The sequence below is a fragment of the Mytilus californianus genome, unplaced genomic scaffold (assembly GCF_021869535.1).
Source record: "Mytilus californianus isolate M0D057914Y unplaced genomic scaffold, xbMytCali1.0.p SCAF_12, whole genome shotgun sequence".
NCBI lineage: Eukaryota > Metazoa > Mollusca > Bivalvia > Mytilida > Mytilidae > Mytilus > Mytilus californianus.
Window position 1 is genome coordinate 50,534,005 of NW_026262604.1, and position 14,532 is coordinate 50,548,536.

General features: G+C 30.5%; 1 protein-coding gene across 1 annotated transcript in view; it reads right to left on the minus strand.

The window, feature by feature from the left end:
• The window catches only part of LOC127721113 (uncharacterized), a 194,367-nt gene that overhangs the window by 105,177 nt on the left and 74,658 nt on the right, over positions 1-14,532 (minus strand). Inside the window, exons 39-42 of the mRNA XM_052227789.1 lie at positions 5,481-5,625; positions 4,720-4,800; positions 3,773-3,898; positions 1,396-1,549 (exon numbers count right to left, since the gene is read on the minus strand). Coding sequence (XP_052083749.1) covers positions 1,396-1,549; positions 3,773-3,898; positions 4,720-4,800; positions 5,481-5,625 — 506 coding nt within the window. The remainder of the gene's footprint in view (positions 1-1,395; positions 1,550-3,772; positions 3,899-4,719; positions 4,801-5,480; positions 5,626-14,532) is intronic.

The following is a 14,532-nucleotide window of genomic DNA, read 5'->3' on the forward strand; positions in this document are numbered from 1 at the left end:
ACATGTAAACAATGCAAAACATTCAAGGTCAATGAACCGTGACTGAAGGTGCTAGGCAAAATAATATTCATGGAAATGAGATGTGCCAATGCCAATGCTCATTGACTTATCATTAGTGGTTCCCTATAACATAAATAATCATAAACTTTAATATTAAAATTAAGCTAGAATTTAGAAATGTTGTCACAGAGATATGTATCACTGGTATGAAATTTTGAAAGTAAAACGTAAATATTGAAATTAAAATGGCATTACTGCTACATGTAAACAATGCAAGACATTCAGGGTTATTGAACTGTGACTGAAGGTGCTAGGCAAAATAATATTCATGAAAATGAGATGTGCCAATGCTTATACAACTGCTAACCAAATATCATTGACTTATCATAAGTGATTCCCTATAACGTAAATATTCATAAACTTTAAAATTGAAGTTATGCTAAAATTCTGACGTCTGATGGGGGCTGGGTCATTATTCTTCATGGAAATTAGAGGAACCAATAATTTAAAAACTGCATACTATTACATAAATATTATTCACCAATCTCAAGTTGTTTTTTTTTATGAATGAATTACATCAGTTGACCTGAGGTCAACCAGAGTAATTGACATCATTGAACAATCGGTTCTTACTCTGACGTAATATCACAAGCATTGTGACATAGGAAACGTACAGGACAGTTCACAAATTGGAAATCGTTGATTGACCTACTACTAGTGGTTCCTCTTAAACTGACCTAATCACAAACTAGTACATTTAAACAAAGCAAAAGTTTTGAAGTCAATAGACCATGACCGAGCGGTTGAATAAAATCTCCAGGGAAATGAGATATGGCAAAGCTTATACAACTGAATATCAAATATAATTGACCTTCCTCTACTGGATACCCTTAAACTGACATAATCACTATCTAATACATGAAAAGAAAGCAAAAGTTTTGAAAGTCAGTAGACACGATTGACGGGGCGGAACCCAATAATCTCCATGGAAATGAGGTATGCCAAAGCTTAAACAACTGAACACCAAATATTATTCACCTACCATTAGTGGTTCCTCTTAAACTGTCCTAATGACAAACAAATACATTGTTGACACTGCTGTCGTGACGTGGGCACCAAATTAAGGCAAGACAATTAAAAAAGAATTAAGGGCCAAATTTAAACCTTTGTGAATTTTTTTTTTTTCAAGACACATTTCTCTTGAAGAAGCTATCTAAATGTATACTACCTAAAATGTTGTAAAATCTTATTTCCATGGTGCCTGCTATCAAAGATTAAAGATTATAAAATTTCTAAGTAGCCGATTCGATATCATAAAGAGCAACTACAATTTCAGTTGTCAAAGTGTGTATCTGGTGCATAAAGCTGATACTGTTCATTAATACTATCATTTACCTATTTCTGTCTTGCTTAAAGCAGTCACTTTATTCTCCTCATTTATTTTACCCTGGTTCTGGAAATACTTAAGCTGCTGTTCCGATGTCATCTTGGAAACTTCAAGTGCCAGCATATAATACATATATCTCTCCTGCTGGTTAAGTTCTATCCACTACAATATTAGGTATATATGAATTAAAGATTCTGAACTTGAATGAAAAATTTGCCCCTAGACATTAAACAACAATCAATCAATCAATCAATTTAAGAGATGCGGGCAAATACAGGGACACACAAATTAAAAAATACCTAGATGTCAACATACAGATGAGTAAGTCTAATGTTTACAAAAGATGCAAATATTTACCAAAGATCTGTCATAAATGCCAATTTTGATTAAGAACAAACCAAATAAAGATCAGAGTTCCAATGTCCACCCCCCACCCCCCCCCCCACCCCCCCCCACTCCCAGGGGCAATAACTAAAAAAAAAACTTTTTGTTGTTGTTCTTTAAAACAATTTATAAATAAAAAGCGTGTGTGCGGGACAAAATTTTTTTTTTTATTGTATACTAAATATTTCAAACAGACCTTCAAGGGCATAACTTATAGTAAACTATAAGTTTTATAAACAATTGTACGCGTGAGAGCAATAACAAGGCCATTTTCCATAAATTTAATATTTCCAAGGGTCATAAAAAAGTTGATCGTCCACCTTTATAAAACTTGTCCTAGATATTGCTGATATTAACCTTAGTATAAGTTTTATAAAGATCTGGCAAGAATTGTACCCATGAGAGCGCTAACAAGGCCATTTTCCATAAATTTTATATTTCCAAGGGTCATAACTCTTTTAAAAAAAGTCGATCGTCCACCTTTATAAAACTTGTACTAGATACTGCTGATATTAACCTTAGTATAAGTTTTATAAAAATCTGGCAAGAATTGTACCCATGAGAGCGCTAACGAGGCCATTTTCCATAAATTTAATATTTCCAAGGGTCAAAACTCTTTTAAAAAAAGTGGACTGTCCACCACTATACTGTCCTAGATATTGCTGATATTAACCTATAGTATAAGTCTTATAAAAATCTTACGAAAATTATACCCGCGAGAGCACTAACAAGACCAGACAGACGCACACACAGACGCACACCCTGTATTTCCATGTCCCTTGCAATGCGTTACACGGGGGACAATTACAATATACTGTAATCTTTGATGAAGAAATAGGAAAATTAAGTTCCAGTAAATAAGGCATGAATCATGTCCTTTGGAAATTGATAGTTTCATAAATAAATGCAAATTGAAATAAAAAAATTAACCAAAGGACTAGTAAATGCATTAACAAAACTCACACAGACCTGCTTTTGAAATACACATAGTAAGAACACAGATAATTTATAACATTTTTTTAACCAGTTCACAAACTTCAAAGAAGAAAGTAATTTTTTATAAATCAACTAATAAACATAGCCTTTAAAAGCAAAAGGTATAATAAGAGCCATTATTTGACCCCTGAAATTGCAAAAACAGAAAATTTATTATATCTAATATAAATAGGGTGAAATAATAATGACACTTCAAATCAAAAATTCTAATTGTGATGTCACTATGATGTCAAAAACATGTTGAAATTGGCTTATATGACCTGTAAAATGGCCACTTAACACAGAATGTTTGGTAAAATTATTTAGGAGCCAATGTCTTATCCAACAAGATAATTTACCCATTTTTCAGAAGACATCTTGAAGCAATTTAAACAAGAATGTGTCCATAGTACACGGATGCCTAACTCGCACTATCATTTTCTATGTTTAGTGGACTGTGAAATTGAGGTTAAAACTCTATTTTGGCATTAAAATTAGAAAGATCATATCATATGGAACATGTGTACTAAGTTTCAAGTTGATTGGACTTCAACTTCTTAAAAAAACTACCTTGACCAAAAACTTTAACCTGAAGCGGGCACTATCATTTTCTATGTTCAGTGGACCGTGAAATTTGGGTCAAAACTCTAATTTGGCATTTTATTAGAAAGATCATATCATAAGGAACATCTGCACTAAGTTTCAAGTTGATTGGAATACAACTTCATCAAAAACTACCTTGACCTAAAACTTTAACCTGAAGCTGGACAGACGGACAAACGGACGAATGGATGAATGAACAAACGAACGAACGAATGGACAAACAAACGGATGCACAGACTGGAAAACATAATGCCCCTAGGTAGGGCATAAAAATATCTTAAAGTAAAAGCCTTGGCTCAATAATAAATATTAATGATAAGATATTGACCTGTTCTAGCTGATTATCTCTACAACTCAAAACATAATGAATGTACCTCAGGGAAACTAGCTTTAAATTTCTAGAAATTAAGGAATAAATCTTACCTTGCTTTCTATAATCTTATTCAAACCAATGTCTTCACAGTTCGGGTACAATTCATTAATGTTATTTAATCTGAATCTGAAGAAAACCTCATACCCTGTTGTACTGGTTCCTACTTCAGGTAGTCTCTAATGAAAGAAAACAAAATTGTACATGTTGCTATTCACGAGAACCCTATATAAAGAACATAGAGTTTTTAAAAGTTTTTAAGGTAATTCCTATAGAAAAACAGTACATTTGTTCTGCTTCCTTTTTCAAGTTATATATTCATTCATGTTTTATGTCCAGTGGCATATATAACATACATGAATGAAAACTAGTGATTGAGCAACAAGACCCCAAATAAAAATCCTTTCCCCTGTCCTAACCTCAAGTACAACATGTATAATTCATTTTTTTTACCTAGCTACAATTTTCCAGGAAAACAAAAAATAGCAAACATAGACATGTGCCAATAATGAAGTAAGAATCAGGAACACATCAGGCATACCTTATTTTGCACTAATTTATGGTGGGGTTCCTGTTGCTCAGTCTTTAGATTTTTAGTATGCAGTGTTTTGAGGACTGTTAATTGTCCTTTATTGTTCTTTTTATAAGACATATAACTGGGATTGTACATACATGAACAACACGACAGATGACACATGTGAAGAAGGATCTGCTTACCCTTCCAGAGCACCTGAGATCACCCCCATTTTTTGGTTGGGTTCCTGTTGCTCAGTCTTTGGTATTCTATGTTGTTTTGTTAACTGTTGTTTGTCTGTTTGTCTTTTTTTTCTTTTTTAGCCATGGTGTTGTTAGTTTATTTTTTTACTAACATGTATGAGTTCGAATGTGCCTTTGGTATCAATCGCCTCTATCATTGTTATTTTTCTTCAAATTAAGAGTTTTTGATTGCCCACATTATATGTTCCCTCTTTTCTATAGAAACCATTTATCTATATCATACCTTTAGCAAAGTGTTGGCATCTGCTTGTTTGTCTGTTCCTGCATCATTTATTGCTTCAGTTTCATTTTCTGGATAAGATTCCTACAAATCAATACATTTTGTATCAAATATTAAAAAAAGTTCCAGTATTAATTATAGGTATTCAAACATTACAACTCATCATTATAAAGCTGCTTACCAAATATGAAGTTTTTTTTGGTTAGAAGTACATCAGAATACAAACCATTCCTGATTAAGAAATAAATTAATTTTAAATTAAGAGATCAACTAACATAAATTTCAGAAATTTTTGCAATATTTTCATCATTGCAAAACTGCATCAACAAATTTTGGAAAAAATAAAAATTATTAAAAATTCGGATCATCATATTCCTAAAATTGCAATAATTAATTTTTTTTTTTATCATTGTTCAACAATCACAATATTAAATGCCAAAACTTCTGAAATAAATTTTTTCTTGATAAATATTATAAACAAGAATGTGTCCATAGTACACCAATGCCCCACTCGCACTATCATTTTCTATGTTCAGTGGACCGTGAAATTGGGGTCAAAACTCTAATTTGGCATTAAAAGATCATATAATAGGGAACATGTGTACTAAGTTTCAAGTTGATTGGACTTCAACTTCATCAAAAACTACCTTGACAAAAACCTGAAGCGGGACAGACGGACAAACTGACAGACAGACAGATGAACAGACACACAGACTGAAAAACCTTATGCCCCTAAGAAGGAACATAAAAATATAAGTAGTTACCGTTTTCTGTCTCTTCTCTGGTGATACCATGAATGAGTCAGAAAGTTTCCTTTTCAGTTCCTCTTTAGATTTCTTCTTGCGTTCAAATTGAGCAACAAGTTCAGGACAATCTATATTATCCTCTGGCTCCCAGGTATTGTCAGAGCTGAAATAAAAATAAGAAATTATGTATTGCAAGTTATTCATTATGACATTCATTTTCATTTTAATTGATTGGGGGATGAGGATAGTACACTATTAATTCATTGTGTGAAAATTGTTCATGCCTATACAATTACAAATTAAATCTAAAGAATGCATGCGTAATTAATGGGTCAGGGCCCACCCCTCTAGACCTCCCTTCCTCCAAAACCTTTTTCAAAATCTGTGATCTGCATATGCAAGGCTGTCCACCCTTTATGAATATTCATAATGTTTTGAAAAATATCAATTTTTGTAGGACATAATGACCAATAAATGATGGGTCTTTTTGGTACATTAGAGCCATCTTCTATGTTACAATAAAAATGGTTATTTTTGAAAAGTCAAGACGAGATTTTATATGAATTTATAGGGTTAAATATACTTACCATGAAATTACATTTATATCATATAGAATATGTTTGCTTTCACAACATGTTCTCATCGCAATTAACTAGGTGATTAAAAATTACATCCATAAGATGTACTCACCTATGTCATAATTTACCTGTGTAAGATACAGTAAGTTTAGTTTAATTTTTCGTTTAATTGAATAATTTCAATTATGTGAAAAAAAAACTGAATTTATTCCAGGGGTGGTGGTGGATTGTGGTAAGTATATTTAACCCTATAAATTCATATAAAATCTCTTCTTGAGATTTCAAAAATAACCATTTTATATGAATTTGGTTAAATATACTTACCATGAAATTACATTTATATTATATAGAATATTTACTGATTAACAAGCAGTATTTTATTTTGGTGGAGGATAAATTCTCTCACACATATACAATTTCCAACATATAAAACTATGTCAAAATTTTTAAAAAATAACTGCACTTAATTTTGTAAATACGGATATTAGTCAAAACCGAAATTACTAAATTTGAATTTATTATACAATAAAGCTATGCTGTATAACTGTATGTATCAATGGCAAAACTTTGCAGATTGCATAATTAAAAGTATGCAAAAATAGACTGGATGGAGAGTTGTCTCATTGGCACTCATACCACATCTTTCTATATCTGTTGAATAAATAATCTACAGGCCAGTATAGAAATTATTTCATTAAAGCTCCTTTATTATGAAATAAATGTGTTGTAATATTATTGCAACAGTAAATAAGCATTTATTTTTGAATAGGTTGTTCTTATTGCTTGTACAAATCGACAAGAAATAATCCAACCTTAGTATCATTTACTTTCAACTTTGAAATATTAGTTTTCAAAACTTTAGTTTATTTGAAAACAATTAGCTTCTCTCTAACTTTCCATTGTTTTCTCTATAGTTTTAATATAATAACAGAGAATATATGATTGCTGTCATCTTTTTGATAACCTGATCAATATCATATCTTTGAAAATAAATTCTTTTCTGCTTAATTGTCAAAGAAATTATAATCAATTAAAATATACTTTGTAAATAAGTGTCCTTAATACAAACAAAGTATAATAAAGACTCAAACAAAAGTTGTTTCATGATTATGCTAAATCTGGATTAATCTATAAACTTGTTTTTTTTTTTTTAATTTATAGTCTCCCTGAGTACTTATTCTTCTGCTAGATATACTACTCTTTTAAATATCTTATAGATTTAGAACGAAAATATTTTTGTCAAGAGAAGTCTTGCATTATCATAGAATGACAATTTTCCAAACCAACTAAATTTTAAAATCTGATAGAAATTTCTATGAGTGGTAGAACCTTTGAATACAATGTCTACCAGTTCAACAATGAACAATCTTTTTGTTTCGTATTAGACTACTTAAGTGTAAAAATACAGAAATGAACAAATCAGTGGAAATGTTTAAATATACATGTTTTCCAATGGTATCATAATGCTTCTACAGAGCATTTGGATGTTGAGCAAGCCAATAACTGTTGTCCTAATAAGCCAAAAATAATGCTGACAGATGATTTTCTCCAACTATGAAAAATCTGTCTGTCAATGTTGTTTTGATATTTCTAATTAATATTTCACAATGATATACTGTCTAAAATTAGAACCCTTATAAATTTTATCTTGCCATGTACAGTTCCAAATTTAAAGAAACAAAAGTTTGACATATTGAACAACTCTTGAACTGTTGCTCTTGACAATTGTTTATATTTGTTTCAGAAATTATTTCGCAATCAGAAATACTAACATGCAACCTGTTAAATATAGTTCTATAGGTGTATTTAAAGAAAACACGTTTGACCATATGGAAAAACACGTGTACTAACTTGCGGACTTAAGTGTTCTTAGTTGTTTCACAATCAGAAATGCTCATTTTATTTCTCTCTTGGTTCACCTTAACTGAATTCTATACATTCTGATATGATTCCATATATACCAACCAAAACACTTTTGGTAGTATTTTTGTGACTTCAACCCAGTCATTTGGTTCACTAAAAGTCACTCAGAAAAATTTTGCATTTGTCCACAGATTTGACAAAACAAAATAAATGTGATTTATATAATCACATCTTTCAAAACAGTATTGAATCAAAATTCAAAGTAACTGTTAATAAACACATTTCAATTTTGTCTAGTATATTCTTGCATAAAATACTAACTCTATGCTAGATATTAATATTATTTCTGCAAAGTTCTGCAGAAAAAGGACTAAAAAATATTGTTTGATAATTGACTGGTCATTATGAAATTTGAATAGTGAATACCATCAATTTTGGGAGTAAATCACACGCATTTGGGAACCTTCCTGCATGTAGATAAGTCACAACTTGACTTTGACAAGACTAGAATTTTTTTGTACTCTTTGCTTATAATGAGCAAAAATAAAAATAAACAGTGACATTTTAAATTTAGATATTAACAAATGTCTTGCACTTAATATAATCATGGAATTATCATATTGCATTTTACTTCCATGTACTAACAGACTATTGAATGTTATTTTCTAACTATTAATCAGTCTTTTAAATAAACTGCTTTTCATGTATTTTGCTCTTAGATTAACTGCTTCTACACTGGTGCTAAAATTTGAGAACCAATTGAAATATATATATGTATATATTGGTACATTATGTAGCCCAAAAAACCTCTTCTTTTTTCTGCATCTTGTAAAGACTGGCTAAAAAGAAGCTTTATATAAAGAGCTGTATTAGATAGTTAATTTTTAAAACTTGTGAACTACTCCAATCTCCAAGTCCATGTCTAGCATTTTTAATGAATCCTGCATCAACAATGCTTTAAATTTTCTTTATTTATTTACTAATATTTTACTAATTATATCTAATTTTTTTGCAAAATTTATCTGATATGTCTTTATTTTTACACTAAATTCTCAAAATAAAATCCTAAATTAATGATAATCTTGTTTTTATATATCAGTATCTTTGAGTCCTCTATAGTTCAACTTTCTGATTCAATATAAACTCAAGGAAAAAAACGTGTAGCAGTTTGTTAAGCTGTTTTTTTTACTACCAATCTCACATTAAGATTGAAAACAGACCCAATGAATGAATCCCTTATAGCAGAATCTTGCCAAACTTGTTGGCATTGCTTTGAAAACTTAAGATGTAAAGGCATAATTTTCTATCTTTAAAAGAGCTTCCAAAAATCTCTCCCTTTCATGATTGGAAGATACATGTATTATTTGACAGTGATTCTCATATAGTGAGGGTAAAATAGACCCTTAAGTCTTATGTTATCACCTTTTTTGTGTACTTACAGTCCCTGTAACGTAAAAGTTAACACTTTTTTCATTCGGGAATCGTACGTACAGCGTTCGGGAATCGTTCGTATAGAGTTCGGTCATCGTTCGTATAGCGTCCGTACAACGTTCGGTCAGCGTTCGGTCAGCGTTCGTTCATCGTTCGTTCATCGTATGGTAAATGTCATCGTTTAGGGTTTTGTGTATCGTATGGTTCATGGTATCGTTAAGCGTTTTATTTGTCGTATGGTACATGGTATGGTTTAGCGTTTAGCGTTTCGTTTATCGTATGGTATATGATATCGTTAAGCGTTTCATCTATCGTATGGTATATCGTTTTGTTAAGCGTCTGATATATGTTAGGCTTTAATTTCAGAAAGTTATTTCAATTATTATTTTGAGTTAAAATAAATTAATATAAAAAGATGCGGGATAAAAAAAACAATTATTAGTTTGGATTGATTGAATGTTGGTTGCGTACTTGTATATCCCAAACAACCAAACGGATGCCCCCACTTTGGCAAGTTTTTTTACTGCCAGCCGTAAGATAATCTTTAGTGACCATATTTATATCCTTTTGTCACCCTTTGGACTATATTAGATTGGAAACATTGGATTGGAAACATTTCACTTGTTAATTAAAGCAAATAAGTTATCTTATTTATTATATATTTTGTTTCATACTAATTGCGTAGTTCTTGATGTCTTTTTGTAATTTTGAATCATTTCAAATTCGATCTTATAAAATGTTTAAAAAAAAACTAACCTAAACAACACCGTTAGTTAATTGAAACGTGAACTATTTATTTGCATAAAACATATTTAGTTGTAAAAATAGTATTGGTTGTAAACGTTTTATCTTGATTGAGAAACGTTTAGCAATGCAATAAACTTACTTTAAATGTACTATAACTTAACGTAGATTTCGAACTGTAAACCATTTCTTACCGATAGAAAAAAAATCTGCAACTGATATCATTATAGAATACCCTGCTATATAAAACGAAGGGGAAACATTTCCTTACATCACATTTTGACATGAATAACATGAGACCAATTTGAAATACCGCGAAATAAGTCTCTCTCTTTCTCTCTCTCTCCTCCACCAAATATTTCCTTGAAACAATAAATTATATATAATGTTCTATAAATGAGGCTTTATATGAGATACACGTTTTATATCTAAATGTATTTGGATTTGTACCAGTGGCACGTGCTGATAACAAAGTCATTTAACTTCAAAATAATAAAATCCATTCACACCAAACTTTATATTAATTAGTTATATACTCATATCTTCTTTTATCCATGTTCTTTGTGGTCTTAAAACATCGTTTTAGTGTCCTTAGTGCAAACACGTTGGACACCGTTTTAATATTTAATTAATAACTGGATTCCCTCCTCCTAGCTATTTACGGGCTAGTTTCTGAGTGCTTAATGCATGTATGTGATCTTATTCACCCTTCAAAATGATTGTGCACGAGTCATCTGTAAACAGCCTTGCAAAGTATGATTTAACAGCGCGCTTTATGTTTCCATTTAATTTCTCCTTTTTCTATAATAAGTTCAAATGTTACTTTATTAAATGCACCTAGGTACGTATTTGTAAACTTATGTTATTACTTTATTTCATGTATCTTTTTTGTCTTCTTTTTTGGCTTCAATTACTTATTTTTTTTTTCTAATTGACTTATTCGTAAATCGAAAAACGCAGAAACCTAAATAGAATCATATGGCATTGAATGATTTCTCCAACTCAAAACTAGTTAAAGATGCCTCTTAAATTTTATTTTTCTCGTTGGGTTGCTTGTCCATTAATTGACGTTTACGCCGTATTCTTTTTTTTCGGTATTTGTAAAAAGCCGCTCATCGATCAATTTCACAAGAAATCTAATACTCGTAAGTCATGTACATTGAAGTTTAACTTGCTAACAATTTTTCGTATACGCACAAAGATAAAATAAATGAAACACTTTTAAGCTGTTTAAATCATGCAGTGAATTTTGAAAATATGGTTTTGAAAAACCAGTTATTTCTGTTTAATACTTTTCTGTCCCTTTTCTTAATAATTAGGACACGTGCCACTGGTTAATATAGAACTAGTCAACCATGAATAATCGCAAACAACAAATTTTTTGATTGGTTTGTCATACTTGCTTATCAATTTCGTATTGTTTTCGGCTGAGACTACTATAACAGTTATAGTAGTCTCAGTTTTCGGCAATATTGAAACAATATCCTTTAGAATTTTAAATTGCTTCAGTCATTTAATATATAATTTATTTTTGTTGTTGTTCACGATTAATATTTTTAGATTGATAATATAATTGCATCATTTTTTAAGCATTATAGAAGTCACAGTAAACATTAAAACTTTTGCATGGCGGAAAAGAAATATACGAAAACGATAGGTGCAATGTTCATGCAGCCTTGCAAATAATATTAAAAAAAACCCTTTAATTTATAAAACTTAAGACTTTAATTTAAGTATTTTTGATGGGGTGTTGAAGTTTCCAGAACATAGAAAATACACAAGAAAATCTATTAGTACACTAGTCTATCAAAATGTGCTTGCTGTCCATTTTACAATATATTATTTAAGAATTTAGTGTTTTCTTATTCATTCTGACATCTGTGTCCCTGGATCTGAACAAGAAATTGCGAGGACGTTATGCTTATCAGTTTACCTTTAAAATGATTTTTCAACAGAATGTTATCTATATAAATTTTAATTTTTTTGTTTTTCGTTGCGAAAACAAAATGGCCCTAAAGCTAAATGTCATCGTCAGATGTATAATGGAAGGTGATAAACACTTAAGAATATATACCACCTGCTGGTTCTTTTTACCTGAACACAGATCTTATTACGTAACAAGTACGAAGGTAAAATTATCGATTTGGTATATTCAGTCGAATATATACGGTATCTCTGGACTGGGGTTTTTAAGATATTTTGATCTGACAATGTATGTAAATTTATTTGTGCTTCAAATCACTGATTTCAAATTATAGACCAATCTCATTATTATCAACAGTGGGAAAAGTATTTGAAAAAATTGTATTTAAAATGTATTTAATCACTTAATTAGTTATATTTCAAATATACAAGAAAGCGTTTTTGTTTCAAGTTCATATTCGCCTTTTTAGAATACTAATGCAGGAGTTCCACAAGGCTCTGTATTAGGTTCCCTACTATTCCTTATTTATGTATATGAGATAGCTGGTAATTTGATAAGTGTAACTCGATTGTGTGCTGATGAAACATCCCTTTTTAATTTAAGTATTATAGTCCTTACACAATATAGGATGTCTTTACTAGCGATTTAGAACAAATTTCAGCATGGTCTAAAGATTGGCTTATTGATTTCAATCCTAACAAGACAATTACTATGCTATTCTCCTGTAATTCTTCCCCAGATGATATTAGAATAGAACTTCAAAATCAAGTAGTAGAATTGTCTCCTGTCATAAACACTTAGGGATAACTTTTGATTCCAATGGTAAATTCTATACACATATAGAAAACGTTTTAAATTGTGCAAGCACAAGATTAAATTTCTAAAAAGAATTGAAATATGTATTGACTAGAAATTATCTTACTCGTATAAACTTAACACTTATAAGACCAATTATGGAAATGCACGTGAGTAATGGGATGGTTGTACTCAACAAGATTCCGACAATCTAGAATATGACGTTTAGTTGGAAGCAGGAAGATTAGTAGCTGGGTTGGATAAAAGTGATGGATTGCCACGCCTATATTAAAACTGAGGTCCTATGAAATGACTTCAGATAGCTCCCAGTATTCGAATTTGATAAATAAAATATCAAAAAATATTGATATCTCGTATTGTTTCAATATTAAAAGTGTTGTTTAACGTAGTTGAATTTAGATTAAATTTGGGAAGTTGTGTACATCCCCATCAGGGGTGGATCTAGAATCTTGATGTCTGGGGGGGGGGGGGGGGGGACCATGAGATCAAAATTAAATATTTATTTAGAGGTGTATATATGCGAGTGTGGGTGGTAATGGTGGGTGGGGGAGTCAGATCATCGTTTCTATAGTTCTATATCTTTTATTTTTTACTATTTCACTGTTTTCTTTATTCTTCTGCCAATTAATCTGTATAATAATTGTCCTAAGCATGCATGTAATATTTGCCACTGGACGTTAAGCAACAAACAATCACCTCTTTATTCTGTTATCTATATTTATTTATATCTATTGGTCCCATGATTCTCTGTTCTTTAAACCCCATCAGATACATATATTATATATATTATATGTCTCTGACCCCATTCATATCCTCATAAATGATAACCTTTTTCTAATCTCATACATATACGTACATTGTAATTGAAACAGGAAAAATATACAGTCATATTACTGTATGCTGGAACTAATAGATAAATGTATTAGTTCCAGATTATCTTCTATAAAATGCAATTGCGTTTTAATTAGAAACAATGACAACCAAATTTTTTTTGTGGAAAGTGGGGGGACAGTTTTTTTTAAAACAAATTATTTGTTTCCTTTGAAAATAGGAGTGAAAAGAAAATACGACATTTAGTTTATAAAAAAGTCTTGTTTGAAAAAAAAGTTTGTTGTTGAATAAAGTCACAAAAAAAACAGTTTTGAAGGAAAAAATCACAAAAATGATAATGTGAGAATTTTGTTATGAAGACATATCCCATACATCGATACTAATATTCTTGGCACTAAACATTTATTTGTACATATTTATTTAAAACACAGATGTTGGTTAGTAATTTCTTTCCTGGTCAGAAGATGATATTGTATTAAAAACCAATAAAAATATTCGTACTTTTCCAATCAACATGTACATCAAATCTTTTAAAATGAGACATTAGGGATAAGAAATGTCTTCATTGATAAGTTCTATATTGCATTTAAAAAATCCATTGAAAGAATATTGTATAATAAAAAATCATCGCCCGCTGTTGGAAGTTCAGTTTCGCCATTTTTCGTGCTTGTCATGAGACGATATTTCAGGGGTTTCGATTGTTAAACTCATTAAATCAAATAACGAACATGTTCCATCTCAACATGATAAAGAGTGGCTCATTTACCTCTATCAATGTTTATCGTTTATGAGATGCTGTACTTTCAATGCTATTTATAAACGCAGAGTAAAATTAAAAATGTTTGGTATACAAATTTTAAATTATTCATCTAAAAAATATTCA